Source organism: Artemia sp. Qi Xiang Cuo, chromosome 13 (genome assembly GCF_049724085.1).
Source record: "Artemia sp. Qi Xiang Cuo chromosome 13, ASM4972408v1, whole genome shotgun sequence".
NCBI classification, from domain to species: Eukaryota; Metazoa; Arthropoda; class Branchiopoda; order Anostraca; family Artemiidae; genus Artemia; species Artemia sp. Qi Xiang Cuo.
In genome coordinates this window covers 46,376,400-46,394,733 of record NC_142806.1, presented here as the reverse complement: position 1 = coordinate 46,394,733, position 18,334 = coordinate 46,376,400, and the positions used below count along the sequence as shown (strand labels likewise).

Here is an 18,334-nt window from a genome sequence, read left to right as displayed (position 1 = left end):
TTTTTTTGGACGGCCGCTTACCCTCTAAACATTTTTGCGTATTCCCAAGGGGTACGCGTCCCACAGTTTGAGAACCACTACCCTAGAATATCCGATGTTCATCTAATTTACGCATGAGATGGTGTCCTCTTATTCATGAAAAAGGTTGAATGGCTAATAGTTGATCCAGATGTGCAATCTCCTACGACCCCTAGATTGCTTTGCTTTTGAATCATCAGTGCCTCAATGGTTGGTTCCTCTCGGATAGGACGAAACCCAAAACATTTTTAGGGGAAGGGTAGCACAACTGCAAAAAAACATATTTTTACCCGATTTTTCAGGAGTTTAATCGCTTCCTCTTTTTTTTTAGTTGTTCCATACATTGATCCTACACCCATTGCAGGTCGTTTGTTTTCAACTCTCTCTTCTTTTTCAACACGACACCACCTTTATTTTTCAATTTTAATAAAACTGTGGGTACTTGTGCATTATAACTAAACCAGCGCAATAGACTGTAAAAGGAAACACTACTGACTGTAAAAGGAGATAAGTTGATGGCAAAGCGTGGTTTCTCATTGAGTTTACAATATTTAAACAATTGTTTTTTGGGGTTTAGGGGGGTGGGAAGGTACCTAAGTTAGGTTAGGTTACGTATTTCATGTCTGCTATAATTACCCCCCCCCCCCTAATTTGCAAATATATAACCAAAATTTGTTTCTAAAACATTATATATTCATCCTATTTTATTTTATTAACATTAACCAAACTTGAATTCTTTCGTGTACAGCGGTGGTTTAGTTATAATGCACAAGTACCAAACCCCTGTACCAATACCTCGCAAAGGATAACAGGGGGATTTGGCTCTAGCAGGACAATACCTCTTTTGCAGCACAGGTTCTTGCTGTATTTTGCACTTTTGCTGGCTAGTACTCTGCCGTACGAATGAAAATCGTGCGGTCTGGTGGGTTCCCAGAAATCTTCAAACAGTGGGAGCCACCAAGAGCTCAATTGCACCATAGGCAAATAAGCGTAAATTAATAAAAAAAAATAATACATATCTTGGCACCCCATTGAGATATTTAATGTTACAAGCCCCGGCTATTTAAAATACCCGTTTGGACTTGGAACAGACTTTTTTTTGCATAAGGGGAGGAATGTAAGGCAGGTACACAGGATTTTTTTTCGGGGGGGGGGGGAATGATTAAGATAAATTTTGGGGTACATTGATTAAAAACTACCCAGAGATTGATATGAATTCGGGATTTTGAATGTGGCCAGGACCCCAAGGCTTCCAACTTTGTGCACATCTCTGGGGTATATACTAAAAAACGTAAAAATGAAGGAATAATATGGTAATATATAAGCAACTATACAAAAATTATAATAATGTTGTTAAGGAGGAGGCATAGGTCTAAAGGCCCCCTCTACTCTATACGTACCTAATTTAGGGGATCATTTATTAAATCAATATAAATGTTCTTTTAGTCAAAAGGTCATTTGTTACGTACAATAATGTAGATTACCCCTGTGAAGTAAGTACTGCAAGAAGTATCAGTATATACAAGCTCAAATTAAGCAGTCTCTCGAAATTTCCAGAAACTGTCAACAAAAACATTTTGAATTTAACTTTAAAAGGAAAATTGCGAAATAAATGTTTCAAAATTTTAAAATAAAATACTGTTCCCAGTCTTTGAACAAGTAAATATTTTCAGACAATCAGTGAAGCATCGCAGTTTTCGTTATGTTTCCTTAAAATAACCGATCATCTTCCTAGTTTTTATATAGTGGTATTTGGGGTGGGGGGGGGGAGCCTTGCATTCCTCCAAATATACATGTATGCTAGGATTTAGTTAGGAAGAAGCATTTAGGAAGGGGGGGGGGAATCAAAACCACTAGAATGGGCGAATTAAGCAAAATTAAGAAAAGAAAAACCCTGTGGCGCGTAAGATGGGGGAGGAGGGCGGGGGTCCCATGCTTATGTTCCCGCGTTTAGTCCAAAAATCCGGGAAGTTAGAATTGTTGTTTTCTTTTGGAGGGGGAGGGGGTGAACCCCAAGCTCTCCCACTTACGTACGTCCGTGGATAGAAAGTCTTAATACATACGTAAAGAAAATAAAAAATGAATAAGCAGTTATAATTGACGTCACAATGGGTGTCACCACAAATTTTCCGAGGACGCGAAGTTTAAAAGTTTTTTTTTCAACGAAGTGTCGTGTGTATTTATATACGTTTTTTTTTAGAATTTTATTTTAGTGGATTTTAATGATAATAGTAATTTATAACACATGAAAACACTGCCCATAACAACCAAATGAGTGAATCTCATTCGCCCAAAAACATTAATTTTGGCTTTGACAAAAGTACCATCAGCAGAACTTATCGTCAATACAATATTACAGATATGCTTAAAAACGGCAAAGCTGCAGGAATTTATGCATTAAAGCTGCAAAGCTGCATAAAAACTGAAGCTGGATTATTTCTTGTTACAAAAGGACAAACCTTGAAAGTTTATTTAGATTCTGTTGGGTAACAAACACATTGCAAACAAACAAACATATTGCAAACAATGCAAACAAACACCAGTAGGCCGAAATTCCTTAGCTCGCGCACAGAGAAATGATAACCTGGGTACGGTGGTTTCCGATACTATAATTGTAACACTATGACAATAAAGCGTTCATTTGACAATTAGATGCCAAGGAAACAATCTCTAGGTCCTAGGTCCTCTAGGTCCTAGGTCCATCACTTTTTTCAGTTTTGAATGAGCACTGACCATATTAGTCTGTTTATTGTCAATACAATATTACAGATATGCTTAAAAACGGCAAAGCTGCAGGAATTTATGCAGTAAAACTGCATAAAAACTGAAGCTGGATTATTTCATGTTACAAAAGGACAAGCCTCGAAAGTTTATTTAGATTCTGTTGGGTAAGAGAAAAATCCATCTAACCTGGGTACGGCGGTTTCCGATACTATAATTGTAACACTATGACAATAAAGCGTTCATTTGACAATTAGATGCCAAGGAAACAATCTCTACGTCCTAGGTCCTCTAGGTCCTAGGCCCCTCACTTTTTTCAGTTTTGAATGAGCACTGACCGTATTAGTCAGTTTATTGTCAATACAATATTACAGATATGCTTAAAAACGGCAAAGCTGCAGGAATTTATGTATTAAAGCTGCAAAGCTGCATAAAAACTGAAGCTGGATTATTTCTTGTTACAAAAGGACAATCCTCGAAAGTTTATTTAGATTCTGTTGGGTAAGAGAAAAATTTTGTAATGTCTCAATATCTGGCATCTTTATGTCTCCATCTCCTCAAAGAAAAATTTGCCACTCAAGACTTGGACAAAATTGTCAGCTTTAAAACTAGATTACCTATGGGGGGGTATCAGGGCCATAAAGGGAGATTGGAGCGATTGAGTCCAATTGGGCACCGCGCTGCCATCAAAATAAACACTATTTTTTAGAAATTGTTAAATATTCTTAATAATTCCTGTAAGGGTTTGTCCTGGAGATAGATCATTTTTCCAGGCTAAAACTACAAAAAAAAATGTCTGATATCAACAATGAATCAGGAATAGATTAAAAAGTTCAGCAGTTATACTGATTGAAACTGAAGACGCAAGAAAATCGGAATTTCAGACTGTTTTAGAAGAATTTACAGAGCAAATATATATATATATATATATATATATATATATATATATATATATATATATATATATATATATATATATATATATATATATATATATATATATATATATATATATATATATATATATATATATATATATATATATATATATATATATATATATATATATATATATATATATATATATATATATATATATATATATATATATATATATATATATATATATATATAAATTCAGACGCAGATAGTCTGATTTAGATGGTCTGAGGGAGAAGTCCATGGAAATTAGGGGGCCAGGCCGTATCCCAAAATTTGTGTCCGACTTTTAAAAACGTGACAAAATTTCATTTAGATTGTAGACTGTATTGAAGAATAGATGGCCTTCAAGTATAATTTCAGTTTCATAATAGTATAATTTGAGCATAAACTTCTCAAAACACCCGACGCTTTGAACCCTTGAAAAGAAAGTTGATTTTTCGCGGTTGAAGTGCCTCTTTGATTTCTTTTTTATCAATATCGCTGACACTCTTATCCATCGCAATCACAAATTCAGAAAGCTCGATTGTGTCGTTTCCTAAAAATTGTTTCTTTTATAGCTTTCTATTGCGTGCAACAAATTCTGTTTGAAAGGGGCTAAAGCAAGTTCAAAGAAACTAAAGGAAGTCGGAAGGATCTATGATATTTAGTTTCCTACCAACATTTTCATGTTTATTTTAAATAATAATTATAACTTATCCTAAAAAGAAATATGAAACAGCTTTAATCCTTCCATAAACGGCATGATAATTATGCCGTCCCTTTCATACCAACAGGGCTGACATAGCTAACCGCACTCCTCCCCCATAAACTAAGATTTAGACAGAAGGGACTAAGATAATTTCGGAGACCACACTGCCTTTCCATGACGATAAATAAAAGTTCAAATAGGGATAAAATCCTTTTAATAGACAGTGATGATAGAAATTCACAAAAATACCAGATATTTCGGTCACATATACAGTGACCGTCATCAGTAGTAAAACTCACTGATGACGTTTTACTACTGACGTTTTACTACAGTAGTTTTACTACTGATGACGGTCACTGTATATGTGACCGAAATATCTGGTATTTTTGTGAATTTCTATCATCACTGTCTATTAAAAGGATTTTATCCCTATTTGAACTTTTATTTATCGAAGGGACTAAGAAAGTAGAAACGGGATAAAGAAAGTCCAAAGAAATTTATAGAAGTCAGAATGAACTACGATACATAATTTCTTATCAATATTTTTACGTTTATCCTAAATAATGATTATAGCTTATCCTAAAAAGAAATATGACACAGGTTCAATCCTTCCATAAATGGCGTGATACTTAGACCTACACCATCCCTGTCATACAAACAGGGCTGACAAAGCTAACCACACTCCTCCCCTATAAACATTTTATTCACCCTTCTACTTTAGCCCCTTTCTACACAACAATGTTTTCTTATTGGCATTTTACAAAACCTTCTAAAGTTGTTGTGTGACCTTTTTACTAAATAATGCCTTTATGTTACCAAACGGCTTATATTTTTAGTTTCTACTGTCATTTTCACTTGATTTGGGAAAATTGGCTCCACCTTTGCCCCCCCCCCCCCGAAATTACACCTATGCCTGATCATCATCTTCACGCTGTTCAATCACCCGTTCTTTAGACGGAATCACCAAACAGAAAAAAAAAATACAAAATTTGGTGATAAATCACAAACAGTGGAAACCTTGTGAACAAGTAAACTTGACGCCTAGAGATTATATTTATACAGAGCGAGAAACACGCGGAAGAGAAACAATTTGTGGGGAAGGATTCTCTTGCTATAAGTTAAACGGATTTTCAAGAAATTTTGTTAGTCACAGCATAAACATTATAAAGTCCACAGCATAAATAAATATTATAATATTTATGCTGTGCGTTAGTCTGACCAAAACTTTCCAATGGATGTGATAGATGGCTTCATTAAATTCTCGCTGCCTTAAACTTGAGTTTCTCGACATCCGTTTTTTGCACTAATCAAGACAGCACAACCCATCCAGACCCACTTCAATTTGCTATCTTATTATGTTTCTAAAACGGTGCCTAATTTTTCAAGACTTATGGCCATGTACACAATTCTAAATTTTAACCGCTTTCTAAGATTTCCAAACACATATGCTGAGTTCTTTTACGCAACACATTCTAAGAACATGCAATTTAATTTTCTACAGAGAATAAATGATTTAACTCATCCAGGATTTGTTTTAAGAAAAACTGCATATTGGTTTTAGTACTAGCTCGATTTTTGTCTTGTGTATGTGTTTTGTGCTTTAGATAGGCTACTTTCTGATGAGTCATTGTTCAATTACAGTCGGTAATCTACTCTTTGATTATTTATACACTTTAACGGTTCCATTACTTAATCCAATTTCTCCTCGGATAATTTTTTCTGTTTCTTTGTTTTTTCTTTTTTTAACCTGGAAACCCTGGGGCCGGGTTATGTCGGGCAACTGGTCCCTAGATGCACTTTCTTTTCGAGATTTGTCCTCCTAAAGATTAGGCAGCCTTTCTCAACATAAAAAAAGTATGTGGGTAGACCTGACCACTCTAGACTACTTACCTTGTAGACTCGCAAACCAGTGTTGCAAGCATCTGCTAAGACATATGTTGACGCAATTCCGTAGCTTAATTTGACAATAGATAGCGGCACATGGGATCGAAGAGCTTCTCCAAATTCATTTGCATAGCCTAGAAAAGATTCCACCAAAGTTTAGATAAAATAGAATTATAAAAGACGATAGATATAAGAGAGAATGTGGTTAGACTGAAAATGCAACATTTCACACCAGTTGTAAGAGGAACTTTGGAAAGACATACAGAATTAAAAGTGTGAAGACTAAAACATGGAATGATTAATTTTAAGTGACTTTGCTGCAGTTAATGCAGCTTTCAGGTTATTTAATAGGGTCCATAGCTCCTTTGAGGACTTACTCTTGTCCCCACCCCATACCTGAAGAAAATAAAATGATATGTTCGTCCACTATTCATATATTGCAAAAGTCTTAAGGGGTGGATCTAGAGCAAAATCTTTGGGGGAGGGGACAATGTGACAAGGGCACCAATAATTGACCAAATTGACAAGTTTATTTTAAAGAAAAGAGGAATGAGGGCGCAAGAAAAAATAATTGTGGGGGAGGGGTCCCCCTGGATCCACCACTGAAAGTGCTAAGCATACCATTGAAAGAAAGAAAAAAACATATGGAACATGTACATCAAGGATAGGACCCTTAACTTGGCTTTTAAATAGCGTTTGAAAAGTAAAACGTATGACGATTGTTTCCCAATGGTTTGAGCTTGAAGAACATCACTGAGCCTGATCTATCCATTGCTGACGTCTAAAATACCGTTATAGGTCTACTGTTAATTTGCTCTGATTAAGAAAAAAATGTAAATATCTGCTTAATTGTTTCCTTTTTTATCAATTAACTTCGAAATACAATTACGAAAATTTGCTGTTTTTTTCGGAATTCAGTTGTCTTGATTTGGACGTCCGATATGTGCAAGGTTCCAACTTTTAACTTATCCTTCCAGAGAACTCTTTTTCAAACCAATTACAGGTTTTAAAGTGTTCATTTTATTGTAATCCATTTTAAAGTGTTCAATGTGCAGTAATCATTTCTAAGTTTTGATTAAATAAAAAAACAAGTTATTTTTAACTGAAAGTAAGGAGCGACATTAAAACTTAAAACGAACAGAAATTATTCCGTATTATATTTCAGACCCCTGCTCCATAGGAATATTTTAACAAAACATTTTGCAAGACAGAGATTGAGGTAGGGGGAGTCAAAGCCTTCCTCACGGTTAAGAGAGCCCTAAGTGGAACAGTTCGTAGTAACAAAAAGTGATTAAAAATCGACTCTTGTCAATAGAAACCAAACTCTAAAAAATTAAATTTAGATTACAATATTTGCACCAACAAATGTGACTGTTTAAGCTTATTTTAAATATTCAAAATTCTTTGTTTTAAATTTCCTCATCAAAGCTTTTAGAATGGGATAATTCGCAAAATATTCAAAAAAGGTCTAAATACCCCAAAACAAGGTGCAATCTTGATGGAAATTATACAATGAAATTCAAATGACAACCCTGAAGCTACTTTCCGCAAAACACAAAAACAGAAGTTTTGGCCCTTACAAATCTAAGAAGGTATCGAGCAAAAAATCTGAGACGGGTAATATTGAAAGGGTATTTATATAGCCCACCAGTCTCAGAGGCCATACTCGCACGTGGTACAATACTCGTACCTAGACAATGCATGCGGTCCATAAAAGAAGTACCGTTATTGTAGACCGTTTATATAATAAAAATAACGAGCATAAAGTATCGCATTGCTCACCAGCTATTGGCACGAAAGCCACCGGATTCCTTTATGGAAAAGAGAGGTACCCCTGTCTCAAAAAAGTGTTTTTAGGCCTAAATCATCAAACTCTTCAGGAGAGTTGCTTTAGATGAATTTGATGAGCAATCAGATAAATATGAACTAAGTTGATTATTAACCTCTGGGCTCCTTTTATTTTGGAAGAATATATATAAATATTTATACATGCATGATTGCTGAGGGAATGAAAGCTCCCTTTTAATGGGCACCCATAAGGAGGGAGGGGGCAGGGAGGAGGGGGCTGGAGACCTCCCCCCCTGGCTGATTGACGCTGGCTTATATTTGTATTAATTTCAAAAACTTTTCCACAAAACAAGTTTTTCAAAGAAAAGTAAAGAGCTTCATTAAGCCAAAAATGGGCAGAAATAAGTCAAATAATCTTCCAAGCATCAAACTACAATAAATCACTATCAATAAATAAATGAAACTAAAAACAAACAGAAATTAGAATAAATAGCCAAGTCAAACTCAAAACGAGCAAAAATTAACATTAGTAGGGCTGACAACCCCCATGCCTTCTAAAGACCAGAAAATAATTTAGGCTTTTCTGAAAAAAAAAAAAATAGAACTTAGATTTTCAGATTAATATACATATACTGATATTTATTCCTTAAAGTCCTAACTTTTTTATTTATTTAAGTAAAAAAAGTGAAAACATTTAAAACGTATTTTGTTTTCAGTAAAGCGCAAATTATGTCCTGGTCTTTAGAAGGCATGGGGCTTATCAGCCTTACTAATGTTACTAATGTTAATTTTCTACTAATATTTTATTCCTTTTCAGTTTTTTTTTCTATATAAATCCATAGTTTAACTTGCTATTTGTATGTTGGGAGAAACTTTTTCAACAATTTTTAACCCTGACACAAATAGTATTTTTAATTTAATTTTATACCGCTTCAAGTTGACCTGAAAAATAAAACTTAATATCGTGCCCAAGAGACTCTATGTATGCTCTTTGACAACCTGGATACACTTTCACTCTGTTTATTTATCTAAATTCTAAGAGGAGGAGTAGTAATAGGAGTAGCTCCGAAAACTGCAAATAAATATCCTCAGTCATTCTGGATATATTGATGGAGTGTCTTATTGGCAACCGTAAAAACAATGCCTTTTGATTTAGTTTCAAAGTAGCATTTAGCTCTATAGCATAATGGACCAACTGCATAATTGGGGGATGGAAGTTGACATGCCCAATAAGACACAGACATAGTTGCAAAAAACAAAGCTACTTGGCCGTTCTAGTATGCTGAGCAAAATGGTTGTCTCAAAATTTTGCCTGGATGTGTTTGGAAAATAAATCGCCTTGAGAGACGGGCTGATAGTCAACCAATCTTTTTTTACTCTTAAAAAGGACACTAGAACTCCTAATTTTGTTTCGAATCAGCTCCTTTAAATGTTTCAATGATATTTCTTGCTATTATAGAGTGGTGCTGCCTATCAAAGAGGGCACTAGCCCTTTCAATTTCCAACCGAATGAACCCTTTTCGAAGTTTCTACGACAACAAATGACCATCTTAAAATTTCTATCAGATGCATTTCGGGAAAATACTATGTTTGTTTGTGTGTGTGGGGGGAAATATCTGCCCTCTGATCACTTTGACTCTTAAAAAGAGCACTATAAATTCCGATTACCAATCCAATGAGCCCTCTCCCAAGTTTACACGACCAGTCTTTCTATAAAAACCTTATATGCCCAGGGTGTAACTTACAGCCCTTTCCCTAAGGGCTAAGGGGGGGATTTCATCCTCAAAGACATATTTTCTGGACCTTTCACCTACGCTTAAAAAAATGTCTGTCTAAAAATTTTAATTGGATGTGTTGCTGGTAGAAATGAGAAATGAGGGGCTGGTAGACTTCCAATTACTTTTGACTGTTAAAAAGGCCACTAGAATTTCTGATTACCAATCCAATTAGCCCCCTCCGAGGTTTATGTGACCACCCTTTTTATAAAAAGCTTATATCCCCCAGGGCATAACTTACAACCCTTGCCCTGAGAGTGGGGGGGATGTCGTCCTCAAAGTCATAATTTCTGGACATTTTACCTACGCTGAACAAAATGTTTGTCTCAAAATTTTGTTTGGATGTGTTTGGGGAAATGATTGGCGTGGGGGATTGGCGCTGGTTGCCCTCCAATCACTTTTGAATATGAAAAAGAGCACTCGTCCTCTCAATCTCCAATCGAATGAGCTCTTTTTGAACTTTCTATGACATTTCTTTCTATAAGAAGCAGGGAAGTACGCAAGGGGGGGCCTCCGGGCCCGCCCCCCCCCCGAAATCTCGCTGGTTGCCCTCCAATCACTTTTGACTATGAAAAAGAGCACTAGTCCTCTCAGTCTCCAATCGAATGAGCTCTTTTTGAACTTTCTATGACATTTCTTTCTATAAGAAGCAGGGAAGTACGCAAGGGGGGGCCGCCGGGCCCGCCCCCCCCCCTAAATCTCACGATTTTTGTTCATTTTCCCATAATTTTCTGATTTTTCTCACAGAATAATGGGTTTGAAGGATTTGGCCCCCCCCCCGAAACAAATTGGCCCCCCCTGAAACAAATTCCTGCGTACGTGCCTGATACGAAGTGCCCTGGCCAAAACACAAAAAAAATGAATAAATAATACATTGTGCCCACATTGCTCTTTACTTAGGCAGCGCTATTGCGCTGCCTATGATATTTTTATTTCGTGATTTCTATTATACAGCATTGGGTGCCGATTAGACCAGGTAAGCCCCCCCCCTTCGCTAAAATTCATCTTATCGGTGCCCAAGTCCCTTTTTTCGTGGAAACGATAGTAAATTTAGAAAAATTCTACATTGTTAGGAAAACCAAATACACAAAATCAGCTCTTTATCTCGAAGGACCGCTTTGGAAAAGATAAACTTTCATATAATGGGTGATCGTTGAGAGCGTGTTAGCTCACTTCATATTTAGAATAGCCTAACCCTGGATATTGTGTTTTAATAGAACAGAAATTAAACCAAAACAAACAAAACGAGTTTATAAAAATGAAAGTAAGGAGTGACATTGAAACTCAAAACGAACAGAAATTATTCTTTATATGAGGGGGCTGCCCCCCACCCTATTCAACCTCCCGTTCTTTAGGTTTAAGTTTGACTTACTTCCACAACAATTCAAAAACGAATGCTCTATCACAAGGGCAATAGGAATGGAAGCGCTTATTGACACTAATTTGCTTTTAGCAATAGAATTTCTGGTTCAAACGTTATGAAAGGCAATGGGTGAGTAAAACACTTGCAACTACTAACTGACTTTTTTTGTTGCACCCAAAAATGTTTTCAGCAAAGCCCAAGTAAAACTCTAGCGTACAGGCCGGGGATTGAGGGAGAGGAGGCTCACATTTAGAAAAATTTGTGTTTCCTTTCAAGGTTCAGTGTCACTTTTTACTTTCATTTATAAAAACATGTTTGATTTAAATTAAGACAAGGTGGGTAAGATAGGAGTAAATTTTTAAACAAGAAAGGAAACGGGAAACATGGTCTAAGAAAAATCCACTTATATGGCAGAGGAAGAAAAATAAGGGATACCGTGCATCGGATCTTTTTTTTTCCTCCCATTAAATTTTTGTCACTGAACGGTTGCATAGGAATGGTGCTAAATTTAACATTACCCCAATGCACATGTTCCTTAAGAAAAATTATACATGCACGACATCTATTTTGCAACAACTACTAAAAAAAATCATCTATTCTGAAACAACTATATATAATGCCACTATGCGTTTATTAAACATGATGTTAACAAATATTACCTAAATAGCGGACAGAGGTATCCCTATAGATATTAACTTCACCGGTTTTTTTCATTTCTTAGAGCTTTTAGATGCTTAGATTGGACTGTTTTGTTATAATAAGATGGCGCTGTAAAGAATTTCCTCCAAATTGTTTTAAATTTTATTTGAACTGCAAACACGAGAAAACAGAAAAAAATTCACTTTCGCATAGCTGAAACCAGTATTTTAAGTCAGTTTAAAAATACTTGTGCATTTTTTTTTTACCTAGTGCATGTGAATGGAATATATTTTCCAAAGAGCGTGTTCTACATTCGCCTTGACGAAAAAAAAGATGTTATTGGTATTAAAAGAGGTTGTTCCTCCAAAAGGGTATAAGTTCATCCCAATAAGAATGATAAATAGCCCCTTCGCCCTCCAATACTTCAAATATTATAGATAAACCGATAAGAATCAAACCGACTACACCTACTAAGGTCAGGCAATCGAATTATTATTATCTGCGATATCCTTCAGATAACAAGAGACTAAGCACAGGAAATCCTATTACCAAGAGTATTCTTGTGAAAGATCCTACTGTTCCCAATGAATATTATATTTACTATTGTTGGGCCACTTTGAAGTATGGGATGGCTTCTCTAACAAAAAGTAAAAAATAGAAGTTGATTACTTTACAAACATGACCATGAAGTCTCAAGTTGTTTGTAGGGGCACAGGGCTAGGATTACATTCCGATTCTACGAATAGTATACTAAAAGCTTTCATTTGCAGTAATCATTTGCAGCTTTCATTCTGTTAAAAACACCCATTCAGGACATTTGTCTGGAGGTAACACGCCCCTCGAAAGTGTGTTTTGTCGGCTGCTAAGCTATGACAAATATCTTAACAAGATGCTGAACTCACCATGGTGCAAGATCTAACAAATTTGAATTTCCAGCTAAAAAGGAAATTTGAAAGATGGTATATGATAAATTAAATGTGAGGTCAATCGGTTAAAAAAAAAACAAATTGAAAACCCTAGTTGATAAAAGAGGTATGCCTGGAATGGAGAACCAATATACAGAAAAAAGCTGAACTTCGTATGATACCTTTCTTGTGCAAAGACTCTTAATTTAGACAAATTAGTTTTGAAACATTACACAAATATTCATACTCATAACTCCTGCCCTAAAAATTAAAATAAACGTTTTCAATTTATCGCACAATTATTTTCCTTTGCGAAAGGCTTATAGGCCATGGAGTGAGTGATATTAGGTTGCATATCACCCTGAGGCTGTAAGTTGTGCAGACCAACTTTAAGCCGCTGAATTTTTAGTGTGCTCTATACATAAAAGGAGCATATATCCTATGAAAAGCATTAAGCTACTCTTTTACCAAATGGATCGCTCCGGCCTAATACCCTAAAACAGTGGTTCTCAAACTCATTTAGACACTGCATCCCTTTTTACCCATAAAACATTTTAGGTACCCCTTCTCAGTTGCCGGTACTAAATAAACTATAGCTAAAATATAAATAAAATGATTGTTGTTTTTTTTGGACGGCCGCTTACCCTCTAAACATTTTTGCGTATTCCCAAGGGGTACGCGTCCCACAGTTTGAGAACCACTACCCTAGAATATCCGATGTTCATCTAATTTACGCATGAGATGGTGTCCTCTTATTCATGAAAAAGGTTGAATGGCTAATAGTTGATCCAGATGTGCAATCTCCTACGACCCCTGGATTGCTTTGCTTTTGAATCATCAGTGCCTCAATGGTTGGTTCCTCTCGGATAGGACGAAACCCAAAACATTTTTAGGGGAAGGGTAGCACAACTGCAAAAAAACATATTTTTACCCGATTTTTCAGCAATCTATGGCAATAGATGCGTTAACAAGAAATTATTTTGAAGTTCGGAAGGATTAGCACTTCTACGAAGAGCAAGTAAAAAATAAATACAAGAAACAGGTGATTAATTTTGTAAATCTAAGAAATAAGAGGTCATCCTGAAGCATTTACCCTGCATGCATAATTGTGCGGAATATATATCATGTATTTTCGAAATGTTAAAGCTGCCGATGTTTGCCACTTCAGAACATTCTGAAATTCCTGATGTAATAATAGAGAATTTTTAATGTAAAATTATAATTTGCAATGGGTTTTGTGGTGCACTTCTTCTTTAAGATTTTGTAGTGTAGAAACGGGTTGTAGTTACTATTTACATTTGTGTTTTTAAACTAAAAGAAAGGATTTCTATCTATCCTGTGTGATCCTCTAATAAAAACTGGTTCAGACAGAAAAAAAATTTAAACAGAATCGACAGAAAAAGACATGTAAGAATATGAAACTAGGGACTGGTATGAGTTTTTCCTAGCATTAACAAGAAATTTGAAGAATATAAATATGACAATTTGGATATTTGCCAGTGAAATGTAGACACAGGAGTTTAATCGCTTCCTCTTTTTTTTTAGTTGTTCCATACATTGATCCTACACCCATTGCAGGTCGTTTGTTTTCAACTCTCTCTGCTTTTTCAACACGACACCACCTTTATTTTTCAATTTTAATAAAACTGTGGGTACTTGTGCATTATAACTAAACCAGCGCAATAGACTGTAAAAGGAAACACTAATGGAAACCCTCAAACGGCTATTTTTAAGAGATAAGTTGATGGCAAAGCGTGGTTTCTCATTGAGTTTACAATATTTAAACAATTGTTTTTTGGGGTTTAGGGGGGGGGAAGGTACCTAAGTTAGGTTAGGTTACGTATTTAATATATGCTATACTTACCCCCCCCCCTAATGTGCAAATATATAACCCAAATTTGTTTCTAAAACATTTTATATTCATCCTCTTTTATTTTATTTTATTAAAATTAACCAAACTTGACTTCTTTCGTGTATAGCGGTGGTTTAGTTATAATGCACAAGTACCAAACCCCTGTACCAATACCTCGCAAAGGATAACAGGGGGATTTGGCTCTAGCAGGACAATACCTCTTTTGCAGCACAGGTTCTTGCTGTATTTTGCACTTTTGCTGGCTAGTACTCTGCCGTACGAATGAAAATCGTGCGGTCTGGTGGGTTCCCAGAAATCTTCAAACAGTGGGAGCCACCAAGAGCTCAATTGCACCATAGGCAAATAAGCGTAAATTAATAAAAAAAAATAATACATATCTTGGCACCCCATTGAGATATTTAATGTTACAAGCCCCGGCTATTTAAAATACCCGTTTGGACTTGGAACAGACTTTTTTTTTGCATAAGAGGAGGAATGTAAGGCAGGTACAAAGGATTTTTTTTCGGGGGGGGGGGGAATGATTAAGAAAAATTTTGGGGTACATTGATTAAAAACTACCCAGAGATTGATATGAAGTCGGGATTTTGAATGTGGCCAGGACCCCAAGGCTTCCAACTTTGTGCACATCTCTGGGGTATATACTAAAAAACGTAAAAATGAAGGAATAATATGGGAATATATAAGCAACTATACAAAAATTATAATAATGTTGTTAAGGAGGAGGCATAGGTCTAAAGGCCCCCTCTACTCTATACATACCTAATTTAGGGGATAATTTTTTAAATCAATAAAAATGTTCTTTTAGTCAAAAGGTCATTTGTTACGTACAATAATTTAGATTACCCCTGTGAAGTAAGTACTACAAGAAGTATCAGTAGATACAAGCTCAAATTAAGCAGTCTCTCGAAATTTCCAGAAACTGCCAACAAAAACATTTTGAATTTAACTTTAAAAGGAAAATTGCGAAATAAATGTTTCAAAATTTTAAAATAAAATACTTTTCCCACTCTTTGAACAAGTAAATATTTTCAGATAATCAGTGAAGCATCGCAGTTTTCGTTATGTTTCCTTAAAATAACCGATCATCTTCCTAGTTTGTATATAGTGGTATTTGGGGTGGTGGGGGGGGGGGGGGAGCCTTGCATTCCTCCAAATATACATGTATGCTAGGATTTAGTTAGGAAGAAGCATTTAGGAAGGGGGGGGAATCAAATCCACTAGAATGGGCGAATTAAGCGAAATTAAGAAAAGTAAAACCATGTGGATCGTAAGATTGGGGAGGAGGGCGGGGGTCCCATGCTTATGTTCCCGCGTTTAGTCCAAAAATCCGGGAAGTTAGAATTGTTCTTTTCTTTTGGAGGGGGAGGGGGTGAACCCCAAGCTCTCCCACCTACGTACGTTCGTGGATAGAAAGTCTTAATACATACGTAAAGAAAATAAAAAATGAATAAGCAGTTATAATTGACGTCACAATGGGTGTCACCACAAATTTTCCGAGGACGCGAAGTTTAAAAGTTTTTTTTTTTCAACGAAGTGTCGTGTGTATTTATATACGTTTTTTTTTCAGAATGTTATTTTCGTGGATTTTACTGATAATCGTAATTGATAACACATGAAAACACTGCCCATAACAACCAAATGAGTGAAGCTCATTCGCCCAAAAACATTAATTTTGGCTTTGACAAAAGTACCATCAGCAGAACACGGTAATGCACATCATATCTCTGTCTTTCGGTCATGTGAATTTGATTTTTCAATTGAAAAATATGAGAAATGAAATGAATGACTTTCCTTTGCTTTTAAGAAGGTATTGGATAGACCTGCACTTTGTTTTGAGATGAGGACAAAACTTTAAAAAAAGCCAAAAATAGATTGGTTGTACGAAGATTAAGTTTTTTGAAGCTCAAGGCAGGGCAAAAGCCCCCTTCCCACGTTCGTACCAGGTAATGAACATCGTATATATGGTACTTATAAGACCCAAAATGTGGAAGGTCAAAAATATGATTATAAAGTTTTGAATCTCATGGTTTATTTTGGGTTTTTACCAGGGGTATCGTGTGGGTGGGGGTGGGGGCAGTTACCCCCTAATAATTTGGAGAAAAACTATTGTGAAGCCCATGCCCCTTGACTATCCGGATATGGACCCCTCTTGCCCCCTCCCCCCAGTAAAAATGCTGGAGCTACGCCCCTGGTTTTCTACCCAGCACTCAGAGCTAGGGTTATGCTAGGGTTAGCTAGACTAACCCAGGATTTGCCATTGCTAGAGTATTAAGGGTAACATATTTTTCAAGAAACGCAAAACATTATAATGGCTTAAATAACGACAAAGACTTCTTTGCCTTTCCATCATAAGCGCAAACAATGGGAAATCTTTTAAAGACAGTGAAACTTGCTCAAAACTCAAATGAATATTTGGACCCTATATCCAAGGGCAAAATATACATAAATAACGAACCGAGGAATTGCCTAGTTTTGGTTCATTTTATTTATCAGTCTGGGTTGGACTTTGTTGAAGTAATGATTCTGGGACTGTTTTAAAGAATTTTTAATTTTAGTTTTAAAAGCTGGATTTTACTGTAAGTCTTTTTTATTTATTTATGTATGTTTTGCTGAGGACGGCCCTTGGATATAGGGTCGAAATATTCATTTGAGTTTGGAGCGAGTTTTACTGTCTTAAAAAAAAATCCTCATTGTTTCACCTATTGTTTATGCAGGGGCGGATCCAGGATTTTTAGGGGGGGCGCAAAATAGGTTGATCCGATAAAAAATTTAGGGGGGGGGGGGCAAAATAGGTTGATCACATAAACTTGCGTTAGGAGCAAGTTTAATTAACGCAAACTTGGGTTAATTAAGAAAATTACACTACTTTAGACTACGCTAGGGGGGCGCGCGCCCCCTTGCCCCCCTGTATCCGCCGCTGTGTTTATGTTTATAATGGCCCGGCTCATGTGTTTGCACAGTTAATAGAATTAGAGGCCACAATAGATATAAATGATGAATGGACAGAGAAAAAGAGAACAAATTCAGGAATCAAAGGGACAACATCGAGGAAAATTCACTGGGTTAATTATCCCTATTTTTGTTTGGTTCTCTTATTTCTTAAATTTCTTCTTCGTCACTTTTATTCCTCGTATTTGTCCAGATAACCTGTACTTTCAAATTGTATATTTATACAAGCAATGTCTCATGACTGATCAGGAAATTTTTCCAAGCTTGTGGAGGGTAAAGTTGCAAAAAAATCGAGGAAGGGAAAGGGAAAAAGTTAGAAGAAAAAATTACCAAGGAAGGTCCAAAATTGTGTCCTTCACGTCCAAAATTTTGTATTGTTTTTATCTAAGGAGGAGTAATCCCTCGGCTTGTCTCCTCTCTGTTTGTCTCCCATCACGCGCAACTTCACGAGTTTCTTTGCAGTCTAAAACTCTTTTTGGTTTTGGTTTTTACAAATAGTGAGGGCCACCAATTTCTGCCAGAACCTCATTGTAAGCAATTTTTAATTTTTTTTTGTCAATACATATGATTGTGCTGTATTGACAAATTCATCGCGGAAACATAGTACTTCAAAAATAATTACCTGTAAAAACCTACATATCTAAATTAGCATACCAACCGTGTAAATGAGCGCTATAGCCATAATTAAGAGGCAAAAGAGTGTTAGCTCTCTCTTTCGTTATACCAACTTCTTTTATTGTATCGTTTCGTTCCATTGATGAGTGGTTGAATTAATACTACCTTTTTTAT

The 18,334-nt window shown here is 35.9% G+C and overlaps 1 protein-coding gene and 1 long non-coding RNA gene across 6 annotated transcripts in view; one reads left to right on the top strand and one right to left on the bottom strand.

Annotated features, from left to right (window-relative positions):
* Nucleotides 1–11,920, bottom strand: part of LOC148945338 (mitochondrial fission process protein 1-like) — a 40,125-nt gene extending 28,205 nt beyond the window's left edge. For both annotated transcript variants that reach the window (XM_089099172.1, XM_089099173.1), the window contains exons 1-2: nt 11,839–11,920; nt 6,260–6,387 (exon numbers count right to left, since the gene is read on the bottom strand). In XM_089099172.1, the coding sequence (XP_088955298.1) occupies nt 6,260–6,387; nt 11,839–11,893 (183 nt within the window). In that variant the 5' untranslated portion in view covers nt 11,894–11,920. The remainder of the gene's footprint in view (nt 1–6,259; nt 6,388–11,838) is intronic.
* LOC148945337 (uncharacterized) overlaps nt 1–18,334 on the top strand; it is a 316,745-nt gene that overhangs the window by 215,786 nt on the left and 82,625 nt on the right. The window contains exon 5 of one of the 4 annotated variants that reach the window (XR_016142727.1): nt 16,164–16,302. The exons of the other annotated variants lie outside the window; for them this stretch is intronic. This is a non-coding gene — a long non-coding RNA (uncharacterized LOC148945337). The remainder of the gene's footprint in view (nt 1–16,163; nt 16,303–18,334) is intronic. 4 annotated transcript variants of the gene reach the window in all.